This window comes from Eurytemora carolleeae, unplaced genomic scaffold (genome assembly GCF_000591075.1).
Source record: "Eurytemora carolleeae unplaced genomic scaffold, Eaff_2.0 scaffold23, whole genome shotgun sequence".
Classification (NCBI taxonomy): Eukaryota; Metazoa; Arthropoda; class Copepoda; order Calanoida; family Temoridae; genus Eurytemora; species Eurytemora carolleeae.
Window position 1 is genome coordinate 304,759 of NW_019396045.1, and position 22,657 is coordinate 327,415.

The 22,657-nt window shown below is 32.9% G+C and overlaps 2 protein-coding genes across 2 annotated transcripts; both read right to left on the reverse strand.

Moving 5' to 3' along the window:
- Window positions 1–13,911: 13,911 nt before the first annotated feature.
- Window positions 13,912–20,096, reverse strand: LOC111702022 (carboxypeptidase B). Its single transcript, XM_023473546.1, has 6 exons — window positions 19,422–20,096; window positions 19,225–19,314; window positions 18,482–18,486; window positions 15,508–15,518; window positions 15,139–15,444; window positions 13,912–14,175 (listed from the first exon to the last, which is right to left on the reverse strand). The coding sequence occupies exons 1-6, from the start codon at window positions 20,060–20,062 to the stop codon at window positions 13,966–13,968; spliced, it is 1,263 nt and encodes a 420-aa protein (XP_023329314.1). The 5' UTR covers window positions 20,063–20,096; the 3' UTR covers window positions 13,912–13,965.
- Window positions 18,511–22,404, reverse strand: LOC111702031 (carboxypeptidase B). The gene is made up of 5 exons (XM_023473556.1): window positions 21,993–22,404; window positions 21,780–21,885; window positions 21,163–21,465; window positions 20,756–20,864; window positions 18,511–18,675 (listed from the first exon to the last, which is right to left on the reverse strand). Exons 1-5 carry the CDS (start codon window positions 22,400–22,402, stop codon window positions 18,569–18,571), a joined length of 1,035 nt encoding a protein of 344 aa, XP_023329324.1. The 5' UTR covers window positions 22,403–22,404; the 3' UTR covers window positions 18,511–18,568.
- Between the last annotated feature and the right edge of the window lie 253 nt (window positions 22,405–22,657).

Genomic DNA, 22,657 nt, shown 5'->3' on the forward strand with positions numbered 1-22,657 from the left:
GTATATATATATATATATATATATATATATATATAGATATATGTATATATATATATATATGGTATGGTCTACTAGCTTGGGAACCCAGCTTTGCGTAGAATCTAATTTTTCCCTGTATAAGTCAACCAAATCAACATAGGATTTATTTTAAACTAAACTTAAAATATTCCCTTGGTTCTTAGAAGTTCCCAAATCAAAATTTCAGGCTAATCGGTCAAAGGGTTCGTGAGTTACGATCGGACATACAAATAGACGTATCCAAGCAGAGGATATTACATTTACAACTTTATATATATAGATACTAGCTTGGAAACTTGTCTGGAGTTTTCACTATAAAAGTCGACCCACTAAGCATAGATTTTTAAAACAAGTAAAGCACATTCCTATGCTTTTACCGAGTTCCCCAATCAAAGTTTGAGACAAATCGATCAAGGGGTTCCTGAGTTATGATCGTAAATACAAACAGACAGACAAATAGAGATTACTACTTTATATATATAGATGTACATTGAACATATATACATGAATGGAAATGTGGCTTGTCTCTTAGCTTAAATTTTTAAATACAGGAGGCAAGCTTTCATCCAGTTATGGGATAATGGGAAAATTTTTAAAACAAAAAACGCTAAAGTTTTTTATCGCGCATTTTCCCAATACAGTTTTTAGTATGAAGTTTTTATCATACATTTTTCTATAAAGTTTTAATCGTGCATTTTCCTAATGAAGTTTTTATAATACATTTTCCAACTGAAGTTTTTATCATGCACTTTCCTAATGAAGTTTTTAGAATACATTTTTCTACTGAAGTTTTTATTAAGCACTTTCCTAATGCAGTTTTTATCATTCATTTTCATTATGCAATTTTTATCTTGTATTTTTTTAAAGAAGTTTTCACCATGCATTTTCGTAATGAAGTTTTTATCAATGCCCCCCCCCCCCACACCACACTGTGAAATATTACATAAGAAATATTCTGCAATATTATGCATGTTTGCAAAAATTTAAAAGTTCAGCAAATTCTAAATTGATTTATACGCATGAATGGTCAGTTTAAACGGAATCAAAGGAAAGACAAAAATAATGTTTTTATTACTAAAAAAGACAAACCAGTTTTTATGGTTTTATGTTTTCTAGTTATGCAAATGATTGATTTATACTACATAATATAGGGATTCTTTCAGAATAGTTTGGCAAAGAGCTGCTGACAAAGTGTCACGTGTTCACGGACACGTGACCACGTGATCAGTTTCCGCCATTTTCTTATTAGTTCATCATGAGCGTCAATTCCAGTCATCTTTCATCACTCTTCAAAGCATAGTAAGTGTTTAAGTTATATGGAACTAAGTGATCTTGTATATTTAAACATACGAGGGAGAGACACATACATCAGGACATGGAAAGGACTGGACAAGGTAAGAAAGACAAAGTTAGGATAGGACAACTGTATGACAGAGCAAAGGAGAGACAAAGATACACGGAGAAAGGAAGGAGTAGTATGGAAAGTAGAACCCATATAGGTCTACCTTCCATACTACTGGAAGGACAGAGAAAGGAAGACAAAGAAAAGAAGGAAAAGTAAGGAAGGACAGTGAAAGAAACGAGGGGACAAAGGAAAGGAAAGGCAAAAAAGTATTGGTCAAAGAAAAGACTGGACAAAGAAAGCATGGGACAAAGGAAGGACATACAAAGAAAGACCTAGACAAAGGAAGGACATACAAAGGAAGAACTAGACAAAGGAAGGACATACAAAGGAAGACCTAGACAAAGGAAGGACATAAAAAGGAAGAACTAGACAAAGGAAGGACAAAGGAAGAACTAGACAAAGGAAGGACATACAAAGGAAGAACTAGACAAAGGAAGGACTTTACAACGGAAGTAAATACAAAGGAAGGACAAGACAAAGAAAGTACTGGCCAAAGAAAAGACTGGACAAAGGAAGCACTGGACAAAGGAAGGACATACAAAGGAAGACCTAGACAAAGGAAGGACTTACAAAGGAAGACCTAGACAAAGGAAGGACATACAAAGGAAGGACATACAAAGGAAGAACTAGACAAAAGAGGGACTTTACTACGGAAGTAAATACAAAGGGAGGACAAGACAAATAATTGACATACAAACGTAAGATAGAGAAAAGGAAAGAAGGCTGGGGTTTTTTAATAAAACTAAGCGTACATATTCTTGCAATTGCTACAATTTGTTTCTAAAATCCATCCATTTTTAAGGGAGAGACCGCTAGGTAACCTATTTTAACCGAGAGTGAAGTATTATAGAGAAAAGTTTTAGGATTCATTTGACAACAATCTGACGTTTTTCGGTCTCTTCCTTTTAATCTGGAGTTGAGTGTGAACGAATTTTTTATTTTCTCCTCATAGATTTCAATTTGTTAAAATTATAATTACAAAACTGTTTTTTGTTTAACTCGTTGTCCCTGATCTAAAATTTGTCTTTTATAATAAACCCAACGGAAATATAAGGAACTATGATGCCCATCCCTAAATGAAGTAAGTTCTCAAGGAAGAACGGATTTACAGTGTGTACCGCTAATAATAATCAAAACACATCTTAATGATCATCTTTTATTTACGATAGTTATTCAATGACTAAGTATCTTTAAAAAGAGGTGTAAGACCTTTTCAAGGAATAGAGATTTTGCCACCAACTTTAATTTTTTAATATCTACATACCTAAAGCAACCAAATGTCGACCTCTGATATTTCAAACTATGAACTATTTTAGTTCAAGTTTGAAATATCAAAGGTTTACAGCACTAGGTTGCAAAGATTCAGGGATAAGAAAATTTAAGTTTGTGGTAAAAATTTAACCAAGCTTCTTTGTTAGTTGCAGTTAAGAAAACTTGGGTTCTTTCAAATGAAAATGATCCGTAAAATTTAGTCCAATATGTCAAGGAGATGGCAAGCAATTTTTAATCTATATAAACTTATCATGTTTGTTAAGACACACTTTATATAAAGCTTATTTTTGGTTCTAATTCTTAATGTGTTGGTTGTATCTCTAGATATACAGATATACAGTGTGCAATCCATTTCAAGCAAACATTATATCTGATATAAATGTTGTTTAAAGTGACCATAATGTCCCGCTTCCATTTTACTTCCTCCCATCCCCACTCAATTCTATTCAAACATTTTATTTTCTTATTTTTGTTTATATTAATACAAGAAAACTTTAACATCAGGACTTTCCTTTAAGCAGTGCCATGCCTGATTCACCCTATAAACTTTTATCAGATCAATAATGCAAAAGATATCTTCGTTTTTATAACTTGAAAAGTGTTTAATTCTAGCAATTATTATTTATCTGATGCAGAAATGGGCCAGTCACGAGTAAAAATAAACAATATTTAAAGAGAAGACGATAAATATCTCAGTCATGCATTCAATAGCTTTTCAGGGTACCGTTGTGAATTGTATATTCCACTCTAGAAATGGAAGGTTACTTTCGGAATTAAAAGTAAGTATTTACCAAAAGGAAACCCTAAACAGTACATACTGAATTAAAAGTAAGTATTTGATAAAAGTAAGCCCTGAAAAGTTATTTCTGAATTAAAAGGAAACCCTGATAAGTACTTTCTGAATTAAAATTCAGTTTTTATTAAAAGGAAAACCTGAAAAAAACTTTCTGAATTAAAAGTAAGTATTTACTAAAAGGAAACCCTGAAAACTTTCGGAATTAAAAGTAAGTATTTACTAAAAAAAAACCTGAAAAGTAATTTCTGAAATAAAAGAAAGCATTTACTGAAAGGAAACCCTGAAAAGTACTTTTAGAATTAAAATTAAGTATTTACTAAAAGAAAACCCTGAAACGTACTTACTGAATTAAAAGTAAGAATTAACTAAAAGGAAACCCTGAAAAGTACTTTCTGAATAAAAAATTAAGTATTTACTGAAAGGAAACCCTGAAAAGTACTTTCTGAATTAAAATTAAGTATTTACTAAAAGGAAACCCTGAAAAGTACTTTCTGAATTAAAAGAAAGCATTTACTAAAAGGAAGAATTAAAAATTAAGTATTTACTAAAAGGAAACCCTGAAAAGTACTTTCTGAATTAAAAGAAAGCATTTACTAAAAGGAAACCCTGAACAGTACTTTCTAAATTAAAATTAAGTTTTACTGAAAGGAAACCCTGAAAAGTACTTTCTGAATTAAAATTAAGTATTTACTAAAAGGAAACCCTGAAAAGTACTTTCTGAATTAAAATTAAGTATTTACTAAAAGGAAACCCTGGTTATAATGGATTCCGAAGCAAACAACTATTTTCACACTTGAATCAATCCCAGAAATGGGATTTCCTCCGCTAACAATTATTTTATTCACATCTTTACTTAGCTAAGTATTTATGCTAGAAAACATATTCATATTATCTTTATCATTAGCAATAATAGTTTTCTAGTATTTATACTATTATCAAAGATTTAGTTTTTTACAAAAATTATTTTATCCCCTGTAACAATTTACATATCTATTGCATTTATTGATTGCAAAATATACATTGTACAATTATGTCATAGTTGTAACTAGTTGCATTTTGTTCTAAAAGCTAGGCTATTAAAGAGTGAGAGTTATTTGATTTTAGTATCTTTTTATTGTATCTTATATCATTTGATATTTGACCATCTATATATAAATTTGGCTTGTCTGTCTGTTTGTTTGTCTGTTTGTTTGTATCCAATAAACGTCAAAACGGCTGAACCGATCGGGCCCAAATTTTTTGTGGGACATCACGTTACCACAGGGAAGGTTTATAAATGATAAAAATTTAAAAAATGTGTTTTAAAGGTTTTTAATTATGTAAAAAAATTTAACTTCTTTAAAATCCGCAAATTTTTTTTTTTAAATCCTCAACATTTTTTCCTGTAATATAAACAAAAAGAACATGTTCACAATTTAATTAGAAGATGGGTGCGAAGCGCCCTAAAAGCCTAGTATTTTAAAAGAGGAGGGGGGGAAAGTCGAAAATCAAGAGGTGCATTTTATTTTTGTGGGCCCATATTTACTGTTCGAAAATCTTAGAACTCTAGCAGCAAGATAAACGTGTAGGAGTTTTAGTACTAAAGTGATAAAAATATTTGTTAAAGAAAAGAAGATTTATGTGAAGTTCTATTCAAATGGCTTAATCAATTCAGATTTTTTGAAGCACAAACCAGCCTTTTGATTGTTACGATCCTTCAAAAACATTTTTTAAAGTGAAGATGATTATACGAGTAGGTTTAAAAAATGAAAGGTTTACAGAGTACGTCAATACAATTGGAAAAGAGTCGGTGTTATTAGGACAATCAATACCCTAACCCCAACCAAAAACATTTTATATCGCTTCGGCCCTAAAATATTTATTTTACGTAACCTTCGAGGTGGCACCAACACACTAAGAGAGAGGGGGCCTGGGGTTGGGCACAGATTCTTAACTATAGAATTGATCCTGTTATATTTGTTGTCTATACTATACTATACTAACTAATCAAGTGAACTTGATGAGTTGATCCAGGATGAATTCAAAGTTTGGTCGCATTTAAATGAGTTTGGAAACTACCGAGAAATCGAACATAAACAGAAGGTTTGTATATGTTAATTTAAACATGATATACATATCGACGTTACTAAAAGTGTTCTAGAAGGGGGGGGGGGGTTTGCGCCAACAATTTTATAGGTCCATGCATTTCCGGAAATCATGCCTTCGAAATGGAAAGGGGGGGAGGTTAAATTGTTTGAAAGTATCATAAAAAGTTTGAATAAAGGGGTAGGGGGAAATCTAAAGAATAAATATTAAATCTACGTATTGGCTAAAGTAAAGAGATTCCGGAGAATTCTTAGTTTGGATATTTGGGGTAATATGTTCAATTTGTTCAATTTACCCACTGCCAAGATATTCAATGACTATACTTACTTATTCTGAACATTTTTCCTATTCATTCTGCACAGGTTTCCTATTCATTGTGTACAGGTTTCCTATTAATTCTGTACAGTTTTCCTATTCATTCTGCACAGATTTCCTATTCATTGTGTACAGGTTTCCTATTAATTCTGTACAGTTTTCCTATTCATTCAGTACAGGTTTCCTATTCATTCTGTACAGGTTTCCTATTCATTCTGTACAGGTCTCCTATTCATTCTGTACAGGTTTTCTATTTATTTTGTACAGTTTTCCTATTCATTCTGTACAGGTTTCCTATTCATTCTGTACAAGTTTTCTATTCATTTTGTACAGGTTCCTATTCATTCTGTACATGTCTCCTATTCATTCTGAACTGTTTTTCTATTCATTCCGTACAGGTTTTCTATTCATTCTTTACAGTTCTCCTATTCATTCTGTAGAGGTTTTCTATTCATTCTGTACAGGTTTCCTATTCATTCTGTACAGGTTTTCTATTCATTCTGTACAGGTGTCCTTTTCATTCTGTACAGGTCTCCTATTCATTCTGTACAGTTTTTCTATTCATTCTGTACAGGTTTCCTATTGATTCTTTACAGTTTTCCTATTCATTCTGTAGAGGTTTCCTATTCATTCTGTGCAGGTTTCCTATTTATTTTGTACAGGTCTCCTCTTCATTCTGTACAGTTTTTCTATTCATTCTGTACAGGTTTCCTATTCATTCTGTACAGGTTTCCTATTCATTCTGTACAGGTTTCCTATTCATTCTGTACAGGTTTCCTATTTATTGTGCACAGGTTTCCTATTCATTCTGTACAGGTTTCCCATTCACTCTGAGGTTTCCTAGTCAACAATCTTTCTTGTTTTGTTCAAGTTTATAAAATAGTGAAACTATGATATATATTTCCTTGGTCAGGATTAATCAATCAAATATTAATTATGAAACTATTTATTAATAAAAGAATATCCGAACATTTTGAATTCCTAGCTATAAATCCTGTTTTCTATAGATCCTGTTTGCTATAAAGGGAACGTGGAAGTAAGTTTCTCGTTACACTCTATTTACAAAGTGTCAGATTCACATCAGTGCCGTGAGCAGTTAAGGATGCACGTGATATCCATCATTTCCTTGTTAAAAATTAACCATGTTTATCTGTAGAAATTATTTCCGGATTTATGCTCCAGAAACAATGGAGATAATTGTTAAAATTTAACACTTTACAAGCTAGATAAACGACGATATCATTCACATTATCGATCAGGTTTCAGTGGTACGTTGTGACTCGGGCATGTCAGTCTATAAATGGAGATTTACTTAAAATTCCGACTGTAGTCCCTTTAAAAACTATAGTGCTAGTTTCAAATGTAGATTTTAAAGACAAATAGAAAAGATTGTCGAGAATTGTAAAACGCTATAAATTATGGAACCTTGTATATATTAAGTATAGTTCCAATATGGATAATGGAACCCTGCATATATAAAGTATAGTTCCAATATGGAACCCTGTATATATTAAGTATAGTTCCAATATGGATAATGGAACCCTGCATATATAAAGTATAGTTCCAAAAGTATAGTTCCAATATGGAACCCTGTATATATAAAGTATAGTTCGAATATGGAACCCTGTAAATGCAAAGTATAGTTCCAATATGGAACCCTGTATATATAAAGTAAAGTTCCAATATGGAACCCTATATATATATAAAGTATAGTTCCAATATGGAACCCTGTATAAATAAAGTATTGTTCCAATATGGAAACCAATATTGAACCTAATATTTATAAAATATAGTTTCAATATGGAACCCTATATATATAAAGTATAGTTCCAATATGGAACCCTGTATATATAAAGTATAATTCCAATATGAAACCGGCCCTGTATAAAGTATAGTTCCAATATGGAACCCTGTATATATTAAGTATAGTTTTAATATGGAACCTTGTATATATAAAGTATAGTTCCAATATGGAACCCTGTATATATTAAGTATAGTTCTAATATGGAACCATGTATATAAAGTATAGTTCCAATATGGAACCCAGTATATATAAAGTATAGTTTCAATATGGAACCCTGTATATATAAAGTATAGTTCCAATATGTCTGTTCGGAAACTTCTTATCTACACTTCATTACCCACCAGAAATACATAGTCAAGATACATAGATACTAGGAATACCAGGGATACTGCAGAGATACCAGGGATACCAGGGATACCGGGGATACCAGTGATACCAGTGATACCAGGGATACCAGGGATACCAGGGATACCAGGGATACACCCCCTCATTCAAACATTCAAATAGATCAATTAGACTAAGTTTTTAAAAATAGATGTATTAGAAAATTTGAGTTTGCGGCAAAAACTCAATTCTTTTTTTTAATCCACTTTTTGTAAATAAAGAATATAAAAAGAAAATCTTGTTAAATGTGAAGTTAATGTATGGAAAAGTTTCCATCCTAAAAATACAAATCTAAATTCTACAAAAAAATGTTTTATTATATAATGACTGTTTACAAGTGTGCATGTAAAGTGCACAAATGTTATATATTTGCTGGCAGAGATGATTTATCAAGTTATGAAAAAACCTCGATATTGTTCAATACATTCTACTCAAATTATTATAAATTATTATTCCATCTACTTTATAGAAACCGTAATATAAATTCTATTCCACAGGTTGGGAATATCTACCCACAAATCATGAAGGAAGACTACGCATATCCATAATACATATTTTCCATATATTTTTCTATTTTCTAAGAAAAAAGCTAAAAGATTCATTCTATTTTCTATACAAGGCAGATAGAGTTTTTCTTGTTTATTAAATTCGAGTTTTCCTTTAAAATTTAAGCTTTATATTCAGATAAAAATTTGAGTTTTTAAGGATGGAATTATGTAAATCGCGTTTACAATATTTACAAATACATACAAGCGAATTATATAAATTATTTTATCCTATAAAATAGCGAAAAAACTTTGTAAATAAACTGATTACTTGCCTAAAACTCTAATTCTCTAATCTAATCTGTTTAGCTAATATTATAGCTTGAATTATCAAATAGAATAAGAGTTTTGGTCAAGTTATCAGTTTATACTTAAATGTGTTATTTAAGCTTTTTTGGTAAGTTTTCCTCTAAGAATATTTTCGGTAATTCCTACAATAAAAATAGAAAAACTAGTTTGAAAAGTGCAATGCATGGATAAATGTTAAATCCCGGAAACAACGACGGAATTTCTAATTCGGACTTAACAGAAATATACAGTGTGCTTCAACAGACATGATGTGGGTCTGTTCACTTTGTAGATGTAGTTTTATGCAAACTTCTATTTTTATTTTTTACATTATCATGTCTGATCCCTATTGTGCTTTTAAAAACTTTGTATGAACAAGAATGATCAAGAATGAACAAGAATGATCAAAAATGAGAAAGAATGATCAAGAATGATTAAGAATGATCAAGAATGAACAAGAATGAACAAGAATGATCAAGAAAGATCAAGAATGATCAAGAATGATCAAAAATGATCAAGAATGATCAAGAATGAACAAGATTGATCAAGAATAATCAAGAATGATCAAGATTGATCAAGATTGATCAAGAATGATCAAGAATGATCAAGAATGATCAAGAATGAACAAGATTGATCAAGAATGATTAATAGTGATCAAGATTGATCAAGAATGATCAAGAATTGTAACCTTTAAAATTTTAATGGGGTAAGATTATATATTCTAACAAAAAATATGGAAAAGTTAGATTTTTTATTTGAATTTCATTTGATTATAAACAAATTCTTGACAGCAAAACTTGTTATTTACGTATTACATATCAAGGGCTTAAAAAATCTAAAAAATGTTAAAAAAGTAAAAAAGTATTAAGTATGCATAAGCCTAGAACTTTCAGAGTATATTTATTTTGTGTGGACCAAAGCTAGACAAAACCAATACATCATATTTATTAATCCTGCCACAAGAAAATAGAAAAGTGTTACAGTATTATATTGGATTGAGAAGTTTACAGGGAGACCTCTCAGTATAAATCAAACATCTTTACCAGAAATAAATAATTTAATTTTTAAATTAAAGGGACAGTAAAGGAAAAATGAAAGGGGGTATAGGCTGAAAGCTAATCACTTTAGCTCTTGATCGCAACCGACGGGTTTCCCGACACACTTATAGCACGACTAGCACCCTCGTACGTGAACAGTGCAGAGAGTCTGCCTATACGCGCATTTTCACAAGATTTTTGCCCACGTGACTGGCAACAAATTGCGTACTTTGAAAATCCGAAGACATTTGCTAGCCCGGACTGGAGGGTCTTCTTGCCTACACACTTGAACCCGAGACTTTCAGGCTGAAACGTTCAGGGTACCGGGTACCCTCCCCATTCTCATGGCTAGCTTGTAATTACATTTTGGTGAGCCGCCTAGCTGTGCAGCCGCCGCTAAAGCTGAAAATCCGAACATTTTGGCAACCCGAGACTGGCGCACTTGCCCAGCCCAGAGTTTTCAAGTGATCAGGCTAAAAATTTGGGGGTACCCTCTCCATTGTCTGTAAATCCAAATGCGCGTATCATATAACTACGCAAAACTTCTAATGCAATTAACCTAGCCTAGCTAGACGTCTGTAAATACGTCAAAACCTGTACTGTGATTAACTTATAACTAAGTCAGTGATTAGATTAACAACGCTTATTTATATCTGCTCTAATCCTGTAAATACGTATATTTAACTTAATCTGTAACATAGATATCTAAATACACATTAGATGGAATTTACTCCGCTTTGATTAGGGTGAGAGCAGTAATTCGGTCCTCGTTGAAACATACGAGCAGATAAGATCGTGCACATTGGTTTGGCATTGATAGTTATACGTTCTTATGTCCTTGTTGACATCGGAGCCTATGAGATCGTGCCCATTGGGTTGGCATTGATAGTTAAAGGATTTGTACCTGAACTGATACGATTCTGATAGCAGTTTTAAGAGTACGGCATTTATAACTTTCTGTTTAATTATTTGATTTTACCCAAAAGATATTTTTTACTTTCTTACCAAAACAAGAAGAATTTAAAAATGTTGATTTCAAAATTTTGCATGTCCGATTCACAACAACGGTAACCTTTAACCATTTCCTGAGTAACAATGATGAAGATATCATTGTTTTACTATCTTTATTATGCAAAGGATTAATGGCCCAATGGGGTTCGTTGTGAATCGGACCTGTAATCCCTAAAAATGCCGTCCCTTGAAATTATATCTACAATTCCTATAAAGTTAGAGTTAATTCTTGTAAAATTCCCTGCTGCGAGTTTTACAATGTTTCACTGTTGCAATATACCTGGTAAGAATTTCAAGAATGTGAAGGGTTATTTTGTAACTTTACTTCTTGACAAATACCATCGTATCGATCGTGTGCAGAAAGGGTGGGAATGTACTTCGAAGAAAAATATGCACAACATAAGATTTTGCCACAAACTCCTATTAAAACAAAGAAACTTGCATTTTGTACCTTAAAATTATCATATACAAGGCTTCAAGAAAGTGGTTTGCACTGTAAATAGTTTAAAATTAATTTTTTTTTGACAACGTTATATATGTATAGTTGGCTCAGTAAACATTAAATCTTTAAAATTAATTAAAGAGACTGTAAGCGTGATTTCATTTGACCCTCCATGCAAAGAGGAAAATGCCATGATTTACAATGAGTGCTTCTGACAGATCATCGACAGCAGAGAACTCTGTGTGCTTATCTTTAAAATGGTGTTCAAATTGCCCAAAAAGCTGGCTTACAGTACAGTGTGAACTCGGCTCACCTACAAATATTTCTCGAAAATCTCGAAAATTTAATCTTTAACTAGGATTTTTAAATTTCAAATGGACATATTATTTCTGCAACTCATGGAAGGTAAATGTTTTTATCGTGAACTAAATAAAGAATAGCTTGCAAACAAAGTTATAAACAATTCCAAGCTTTTTTTCTGTAGAGATTCCTTGAGCCGTAAAAAGGTATAAAGCGTCCTTGTTTCATCATTCTGGAAGAGTCTGATCCAATCATGGTTCAGTGCTTGGTGACATTCACCAACCAATAGAAACTGCAAAGGCGGTAAAATCTATCTATCTATCTTTCTCATTATTCAATAAGAGATGAGTCCTGAAATCATCTGAAAACAGAAAACGGAAATGTGTACTTCTACTGAAACAAGAGTGAATCTGACACGCAACTTTACAATGAAGCTTCACTTGACATTTCCTTTCAGACACCCTGTATAATAAATCAATAGGTTGGAAACATATTCCCCGTAATATCAAGTTTTGTTGAGATCTCCTGGAATATGACAGGTTCAATGAGGTGTCAATAAACAATAGAGAATAATCAGTTCATGATTAGAGGTGGATATCAGATACACTCAACCAGGGAGTAATGGAACTAAGGAGAGGTGGATATCAGAAACACTCCACCAGGGAGTAATATAACTAAGGAGAGGTGGATATCAAATATACTCATCCAGGGAGTAATAGAACTAAGGAGAGGTGGATATCAGATACACTCAACCAGGGAGTAATAGAACTAAGGAGAGGTGGATATCAGATACAATCAACCAGGGAGTAATAGAACTAAGGAGGATATCAGATACACTCAACCAGGGAGTAATAGAACTAAGGAGAGGAGGATATCAGATACACTCGACCAGGGAGTAATAGAACTAAAGACATGAGGATATCAGATACACTCAACCAGGGAGTAATAGAACTAAGGAGATGAGAATATCAGATATACTCAACCAGGGAGTTGGATCGCTGTGATTAAATATATTGAAATATTATCTTACGAGCTTGGGAACCCAGCCTTGTCTGGAAACTAAGTTTTCCTTATTAAAGCCAACCTTCTCTACTTAGAACGTTTAACCCAAGTTAAAAGCATTCACGTGGGGTCTACCGAGTTGAGTAGTCAAAATTTGAGGCAAATCTGTCAAGGGTTCATGAGTTATGATCGGACAACCAAACAGATTAACAGAGATTACAACTCTATATATATTGATATGGGAAAATGTACAAATATATATTTCCCATGCTGCTTTAGAACTTACCCATGGAGAAAAATAAACGAGTTTTGGGAAAGTACCGAATCATGGACAAAAGGTTTCAAGGAAAAATCTTGATTGACTAAAGTCAGGATGTTGCATTTCGTTAGAGAATGGAAAAGGTGTTGTAAGGGTTGGATGGATGAGATGGATGAGATTAAGAGGAAGGAGGGAGGGAGAATTACAACTAGTTGAAGAAAATTTACCCTTGCAAGATCTGCAAATCAATAAAGAAAGAATTCTAAATACTAAATTCTATACAGTGAATGATTGTGTTCTTAGCTATTTCTTTTAACTAAAAATACTGCAAAGTATGAAATGACTCCGATATATATTGCTGTAACCGTAAAAATAAGTAATCTTTTAAGACGACATTATCTAATGTATTTTTCGACTGTTTTGAAGGAATAGAAAGCACTAAATGTACTCGGCTTCTCTAAAATATGAGTTTGCTATTAAACCTATTTATCCAGCTCTATAAATATCAATTAAACGTGATTTTTTGTTACCAATTTTTTCAAATTAAAAATGTATATTCCATTCTACATAAATATATGATTGTTAAATTGTTAATCCTAGGATTTCTTTTATAATACACTCTATTAGTTTATTTATGCATGATTAAATTGAACCAGTGCAGGTGTACAATATCTGAATCAAAGAAATTGAGTCTTTGCCGCAAACTCAAATTTTCGAACAATTATCTTTGCAACCCAACGTCATAGACCTTTAATATTTCAAATATGAATTACGATAGATCAAATAAACTAAGTTACAAATATGGAAGGCTACCACATCAGTTTGAAAAGAAAATTAGAAATTCTGAGTTTGTGGCAAAACCTCAATTTCTTTTACCCTTCTGATTTTTACTCGGATGAACCATATCAACATGTGGTTTGTTTGTTTCATAAATAAATCGATCTAAGATAAATTTTCTATAAAATCTAAGCATTTTTTATTTTTATCAATCAAGAGAAAAATCTATTTCCTCCGAGCACTCATCTCCCTGAGTACTGTGGTATGAAAGGCCCAGACCTCCTCAGCAGTTGGTATAATCTGGTCAGAAGGTAGAATAAATCCTCCCAGATCACGCAGCTCCATACTAACCACAAACTCTATACCTGCTTCTCCATGCGCCCAGTCAATAGAGATACCACTAGCTTTGTACAAGATACACGGAGTACATCCAACCTTAAAAAGTACAAATGACCGAAAAACATTACAATTCAAGCCTGATCAAGGATTTTGTAGATAATCTTATTTCTGGCGTTGGGACATTTCATAAAAAGACATTTCATAGATAACAATATCTTAAACATGACATTTCATAGAAAGACATTTTATAGATAACAATATCATAGATGGGACATTTCATGGAAAGACGTTTCATAGATAGTACATTTCATAGAAAGACATTTCATAGACAGAGATGATTTTCCATTGACAGAGGATATTTTTCATTTACGAAATTTTGTTGTCTTTGATTTTACATTACATATGAAGAATACTTTATTCATTTTTTAAGAACTTAAAATTCAACTTTTTCATCTGTGAATAACAGTATTTCAGTTATAATGCTTTTGTTGAATGAAAATGCCCAAGTGAATTGTTAAAAATTGGAAAAACTGCAGCTTCTCAGTTGTTTCTCTGACACTGTAGAAGGAAGACATGGCCTACATTTCATAGATAAGACTTTTCATAGACAGAGAAGATTTTTCATTGATGAGAGGAAAATAAAAGAAAAAAATATCATTTGTAAAACAAAATCTCCCAACGCCTTACTCAAGCCTCAAGCACCCTGGCGGTCTTTCTTGAGCTAAAAGAATATGGATATCTCCATTTTTCTTACTTGACCAAAGGTTTAAAGGGTACCGCTGTGAATCAGAGATGTCACTCTCACTTGAAGTTATGTCTACAGCCCCTTTAACATTTTTAGAGCTTGAGGGAGAACGTTTTGGACAATTGTTATAACAATAAAAATGTTTAATCTTTATATTTGAAAATTGTGTAAACTTTTGGTATTTCAAACTTAAATTTTTTGATCTAACAGAATTCATTGTTTGAAATATCTGTGGTCTATGACATTGGATTGCAAAGATATAAGAATCAGAGATTATCGCAAAGTCATAATTTCTGAGATTAATAAGTACTTACATTGTAAAACTCTCCGTTAACATCCATCAAAGCTTCTTGTCCCATTGTAGCAAGCTGTAACATCTGTTCATAATCTTCTGGTACCTCATGGCTGGTGTACCCCCAAGGTAGCAGTATCAGCTGACCAAAGCTATGCACAGTGTTAAAAAAGACGATTTCATTTTTCCTTGCAAATACAAAATCCCTGACGTTAATATTTTCAGGTTCTGAGTAAGCTTCAGGTCCATGAAATGCTTCACTGCATTGGTCATATGAGCTTCCTCCTTCGTCGAAATGAAATCCCCAGTTCCTATTCAGATCCACTCCCTAGAATATGAAAATAATGTTATCAACATCATAATGTTTGTGTTTGAATGAATGAAATATTACCAAACATCCAACTTCTGATCCATGATCAGATCTGGACTTTCTCCACATCCTATCCTCGTCCCATGAGAACTCATATCCATCAGGGTTGTGAGCAGGCAGGAAGTACCAATCATATTCCTCAGTTAGATCAGGATGTGATTCATCGTTCTCCACCAGCTCATTGAGCATCCAGGTAACAGCTGCAGGTGCAATCCATTCCCTAGCATGAATACCAGCATCTATCCATACTCCAGGCTTGCTACCACATACACCCTTGCAGATCTTTGCCACTCTCATCTCCCTTCCCTCAGTGGTTTTCCCAATAGATTCAGTGCTGACAAAATCATAAGCTGCTTCAAGATAGTCCAAGAAATCGTAGATGTCTGCTAGATTATGATAGTCAGTCCAGGTCATCGAATGGTTTGCATGTTTTTCTTCTCCACCTGGAGCTGTCCTTCTCTCAAGCTCTATCCGGGCTTGCACATCAGAAACTATTACATAATAAGATATTCCGTGCTTTTTAAAATCAGTTTCCATTTGATCTTGATTTTGAGGATCAACCATAACATCAACATGTCTACCAGGTATGATGTCTGACCAGAAGTTTACAAAAGGGCTTTTTTCCAAATTCTTCATGAAGGAAACGTCATCTTCGGAGACAATCTGTGCCCTGTAGACCTTGAAACCAACAAAAGTTTTGGGGGATTTACCCTCTACACCTAGACATAGCGCTAAAAACAAACCTGCCAACAGTATCTGAACTCTCATTGTTTACTACTGGAAGATAACAACAAATATCATGACTTGTCCAGTGTCCATCTCAACATTTCTTTTTATCTTTTCATGAACTTTGTTCTCCAGGGATAGATATATACTTACTTATGTATATACTTTACAGTGCTTTTTAAAACTATATGGTAGAATAATTTTATTTAAATTCTGTTTCGTAATTTTTATAGATTCCCCTTTAATAAAAAAGAAGTTGTTTATTTTCCTAGTTTTATAAATAAATTTAATAGAAATAACAAGAGACACCTATATGTAAAATTGAATTCATACTTTTAATCATTTGGGACTATTTAAAAAAATTATTTATAAAGCATAAATTTGATAGTGTAAGATCGCATTACTTTACTGCAATTTTTTCCTTCTACAGGCCAAAGAACATCTAAAATTTTTTTTTATGTGCTTGTAAACATAATTTCTAGTGACCTTCCATTGATAGAGTGGATATGTGGCTTGTCTGATTCACAAGGTTACCCTTTACAGCTTTGTCTGATCAAATATGAATTAGCTATCAATGTTTCGTGATTTTCATTTGTTGGATCTCTACAAAAGTGGCTTCCGCATTTCTTACTTGAGAAATAATTGAGAAAATTAAGGGTACTGTTGTGAATCGGATATGCTCCTCTTGAAATGGAGGGTCACCTAAAATTACCCTTATAGTCGCCAGAGCCTCAATCTTTACCAATTTTAGTTTTATGGACATTTGAAACATTTTCATTAACAAGTACAAAGTTGATGCCAGAGAGCTTCAGTTTCAGACTAAATTTTATATTTTTCGGCATTAAAAATGTATACTCAAAATTTCCGAACACATAAAATTTGAATAAACATATATTTTGTATAGTTTGTTTTTACCAAATAGATTATCAAGTACATTAGGTGGCATAAATGATAAATGGCGTCGTAAGTGTCAAATATAACAAGAAAAACGTAAGTGTAACGTTAGTTACGTTAGTTGACATGTTTTCTTAGATTTAATAAAAAAGTGTAAAAACAGAAAGTAACGAACACATAAAAATAATTACTATAATTTTGTCGGACACAAAAACTGAATTGACACTTGTGACGTCAGAATACAGCTGCACTGCAAGAGTGTACAAACGCTATAACGTTGTCATCTATTGTATTAGAACATATTTGGCTTTCACCAATAACATCAAAGGATTTAAAAAAGTTCATATTTGAAATGTAAAATTAATTATTAAATAATACAAAAATTATTAATTGATATTTTCTGTTTTTTTTTTTGCAAGAATAATCTTGTGGAAGAGAAAAGTAATATGAAAAGTTTGAGTCGGATACATGCTTTGCATCAATTTTATTAATTCCAATAGTTTTTCCTTTAGAAAACTAAATTCTTTTCAATTTTTTTTCAATTTTCTTATTTAAAAAGAATTACTCGAGGACATTTCAATGGCAATCTTAAAATTTATTCGGTTGAAAATAAAATTTATAAAATCTACATGAAACAGATTCAAAGTAATGTATTTTTTTCCTTCTTCTCAACATTTTAGTGAACTGATGTTTATTAGTTATTGTACTATAAAACCTGTGCATATTTACGCATTACACATATGCGTTATACAGAAAAAAGAACTACTAAAGGGCTCTTTCAATTGATTGACCATTTTACTAGATTCAATTCTTTTTGTCCATTTGAAGAGGTTTAATTCACAACAGTTTCCATTAAACCTTTGACTCATCAAGGATGTCAGCCTTAAGAAATATTACTTTCTGAAAGTCACAAAAACCAGATATTTACATAAGAATTATTTAAAACCGCGTAGAATATTGAATTTTCTGTTTTTTCATGGATTAAATATCATTCTAAACAATTTTACGGCAATTCGAACGTGGAGTTCTCTTGCCGCGCTGAACAGTCGAAAGTTTAGATAGGGTACTGTTGTGAATCGGGCATTGAGATCTCTGTATGGAGAGTCAACGCCTTCATTTCCCTTAGTTGTCACAATATGTATTTTTAAAAAGGTGAAAATCCCTTAAATTGAATAAATTTAAATTCATAATATTTCTTTAGTCTTATACACGCATAATGCATATTTTTTGGTACTTAAAACAATTTTCAAATTCTTTACAATATTAAACTTCAAAAAATTGTATTTGTTTAAAGATTAAAAGTTTATCCACAACACTAAAGTGAAATGTCATAACCAGCCGTTCTGCTGAACCATCAACTTTGAAATTGCAAAACAAATATTTAAAATCCGTTAAATCACACAATTTACACAATTTTGTATATGTTTTATTCATCTTTCTATAAAATATTTGTTTGAATAGTTTATGGTTGCATAGCCATGATTTCTCTGATGACTGTAAGGTGGAAGGCCCAAACCTCTTCTGCTGTTGGAATGATCTGCTCTGGAGGAAGCAGGAATCCATAGTTACCTAAATACGCTCAGATAAAGGGACTGTAAGCGTAATTTCAAGTGACTCTCCATGCAAAGATGGAATGCTATATTCCAAGGGGACTCTTCAAACCTTTATCTGATCAATAATGTGGAAGATATTGTCGTTTCTCAAGGTGTTTAAAAATGTATATTTCTGATAGTTTTCCCTCAATAGAATTGCGCAAGTCAGTTTGTGGATAAACCCCAATTTTATTAAAATTTTAAACATTCCTATCTAATTCACACTTTATGAGACAAAGCCTTAAAGGGTACCATTGTGAATCGGGCATTGATATCGTTGCAAGGAGGTTTTCACTTGAAATTATGTTTACCACTTTTTTCATCAAAAAATTTCTGAAATTAAACCAATTGATTACTTGAAACTTCTGAATGATATTTAGGAAATTAAAATTAAATTTTTAAAACTTTTTTCTATCATGTGTCTACAGTCGGGTTTCCAGCAGGATGTAAAAATTGTTGAGTGCAATTTTCACATTTTAGTTTGTTCTTGCATATTATATAATGATCAAGAATGAACAAGATTGANGAATTATGATCAGATCTTGTCTTTCTCCACATTCTGTTGTGGTCTCTTGACCATGCATATCCATCAGGATTGGCAGAGGGTAGGAAGTACCTAAAAAAAATATGAATAAATATAGGAAAGGAACATTTATGCTTTGTCAAATCATTAAAACTGATATTTTTGCCGATATGGGAAAAAATGATGATGTTTATTCTTACCAATCAAGGGTCTCGGTAAGATCAGAATGCTCCGCATCATTTTCAACCAGTTCTCTTAACATCCAGGTTACAGTGGCAGGAGAAATCCATTCTCTGGCATGAATACCTCCGTCAATCCAGACTGCCTTCTTCCCCCCACATCCTCCTTTACAGATCTTCGCTACTCTCATATCTCTTCCTTCAGAAGTAGATCCAATAGACTCGGTAGAAACAAAGTCATATGTAGCCTCCAGATAGTCAAGGTAACTGTACATATCATCAAGGGTATGGTATTCATCCCATGTCATAGCATGATCAGCAGATGCTTTCTCCCTGGACACAGCCTTGACCTTTTCGTTCTCTATCAACACTTGGACATCAGGAATGATGACCTCGAAGGACAATCCACGAGCTGCGAGGTCAGCCTCCATCTGTTTATGAAACTGGGGAGGTACCATAATATCAACATTTCTATTCAGAGAAATCTCAGTCCAGAAATCATAAATAGGACGGTTCTCCAGCATTCGCATGTAGGTCACATCCTCAGCATTCTTGGGCTGGATTCTGTAAACCTGGAACCCGGTGAAAGAATCCACATCGATTGTAGAATCATGTAGCGCTGCGGCTACAGATAAAAACCCCAGCAGTGCTAAGACCTTCATTTTTCCACTGTCCAGAACCTTGGCTATCTCAACATAATATACTCTTGTTATCTTCTTTAGAAACAATTGATAAACAGGGTGTACTAGAAGTTGATAAGAATATTTTTTTTCAAATTAAATTTTTAGTGGCAGAATTAAATTTGTTATTTATACCTGAAAACAATGATTATAATATTTTTTAAAGTATATTTTACAGTTTACTGGGCCGGACACCCTGTAGATAGATTACCAGGGAGGGTTTACTTACGTTGATTTTAAGTCTGTATTTAAGATAAGAGCTGTCACACGTCAATTGCCGAAAACTCCAAACACAAGTAAATTCACCTGGTTAATTTCACGCAGAAAATTATAATATTTTAAAGAAGTTATTTTTTAAATTACACTTTTGTAAATTAAGAATTATCGTAATCTTCAACTTTTCTTCTCCCCTTTCCCCATTGCGCGGCCTTTGCATTGATTTGCACCGAAGGATATGAGTTTTTGCTACAATTTTTAATCCCTATATATATTCAACCTGATGGTGTAATCCTTTGCTACATCAAACTTAGCGTATTTAAATATAATTTATAGTTTGAAATATCAAAGGTCAACGACATTATGTTGCAAAGATATAGAGGGTTAGGTATTTTGTAACAAAATTACAAAAATGCTCTCATTAGAATTTTTTACAGAGAGCTAAGAATTAATTCTGACCAGTATCTCTGAGTTCCATACTGGTGGTGTAAGGAATCAAAGCATCTCCATGTGCCCAGTCTGCAGAGCTTCCACTGGCAATGTACAGCATGCAAGGAATGCATCCAACCTTAAAAAATGAAAATATGAAATGTTCAATTAATATTTAATAAGATAAAAATTCTTATCTCAAAAGTCAATATTTAACCACATCATATAAATTTTCAATGAAACCCTGCTTTGAAGAAAAAATATAAGAAAAAAGAAAAATGATCTTTTGAAACGAAAATTTACTATTTGGCAAAAATTGACATCAGGGCAATTTTTACAGAACCATGAGACATGTAAAAAAAACAATAATTTCCATTTTTTAACCTGAACATTAACGAAATCCATTCGAATGAGTAGAATTCACTGGAATCACATACCTCATAAGTTTTGCCATGAACTTCTGTGAGAGCATCAGACCCCTTCATGAAAAGATTGTACATCTCATCATAATCATTTGGAACATCATCAGTATACCCCCAGGGGAGTAGGATCAGCTGACTGTAGCTATGGATAGAGTTGTAGAAGACCCAATCTCCTCGTCTTGTGTTCAGCATGTCACGGACATTCACGTTCTCAGGTTCAGAGAATGCTTCAGGTCCGTGGTAGGTGTCACTGCATTTGTCAGAGGAGCTCCCACCTTCGTTCCAGTGGAATCCCCAGTTTCTGTTAGCATCAACTCCCTATATAATACACTAGCTTGAGAACCCAGCTTTGCCCAGGGAACTCATAGTTACTCCCGCAGTTTATCCCCGCTTGGTAGTAAATTACGATTTTAGCTATACTCTCCAACTTAGAATCTCAAAACTAAGCTAATAACATTCCCGTGGTTTTCTTGAGTTCCCCATCGGAGTTTGAGACAAATCGGTCAAGTGGTTTATGAGATATGACATCCAAACAAACAGAAATTACAACTTTATATTTATAGATATGGATAGGGTTATTAACAAGAGAAACAAAGCTTTTTATTCTAATGTTTAAAGATAAAAGTTCTTACCATACATCCAAGGATAGAATTATGATCAGATCTTGTCTTTCTCCACATTCTGTTGTGGTCTCTTGACCATGCATATCCATCAGGATTGGCAGAGGGTAGGAAGTACCTAAAAAAAATATGAATAAATATAGGAAAGGAACATTTATGCTTTGTCAAATCATTAAAACTGATATTTTTGCCGATATGGGAAAAAATGATGATGTTTATTCTTACCAATCAAGGGTCTCGGTTAGATCAGAATGCTCGGCATCATTTTCAACCAGTTCTCTTAACATCCAGGTTACAGTGGCAGGAGAAATCCATTCTCTGGCATGAATACCTCCGTCAATCCAGACTGCCTTCTTCCCCCCACATCCTCCTTTACAGATCTTCGCTACTCTCATATCTCTTCCTTCAGTGGTAGATCCAATAGACTCGGTAGAAACAAAGTCATATGTAGCCTCCAGATAGTCAAGGTAACTGTACATATCATCAAGGGTATGGTATTCATCCCATGTCATAGCATGATCAGCAGATGCTTTCTCCCTGGACACAGCCTTGACCTTTTCATTCTCTATCAACTCTTGGACATCAGGAATGATGACCTCGAAGGACAATCCACGAGCTGCGAGGTCAGCCTCCATCAAATTGTAGATTGCAGTGATATGTTTTTAAATTGTAGATTGCAGTGATATGTTTTTAAATTGTAGATTGCAGTGATATGTTTTTAAATTGTATATTGCAGTGATATGTTACATGATCTTCTTCTCAGAATGTTTTCCAATTTCTAGAAAAAAATTTAAAATTGATATTATATAACCATTATTGAAACACTAAATCATTTGAATAATATTGAATATAATTTCTGGCATAATCCTACTGTATATTGTAATGTGTAT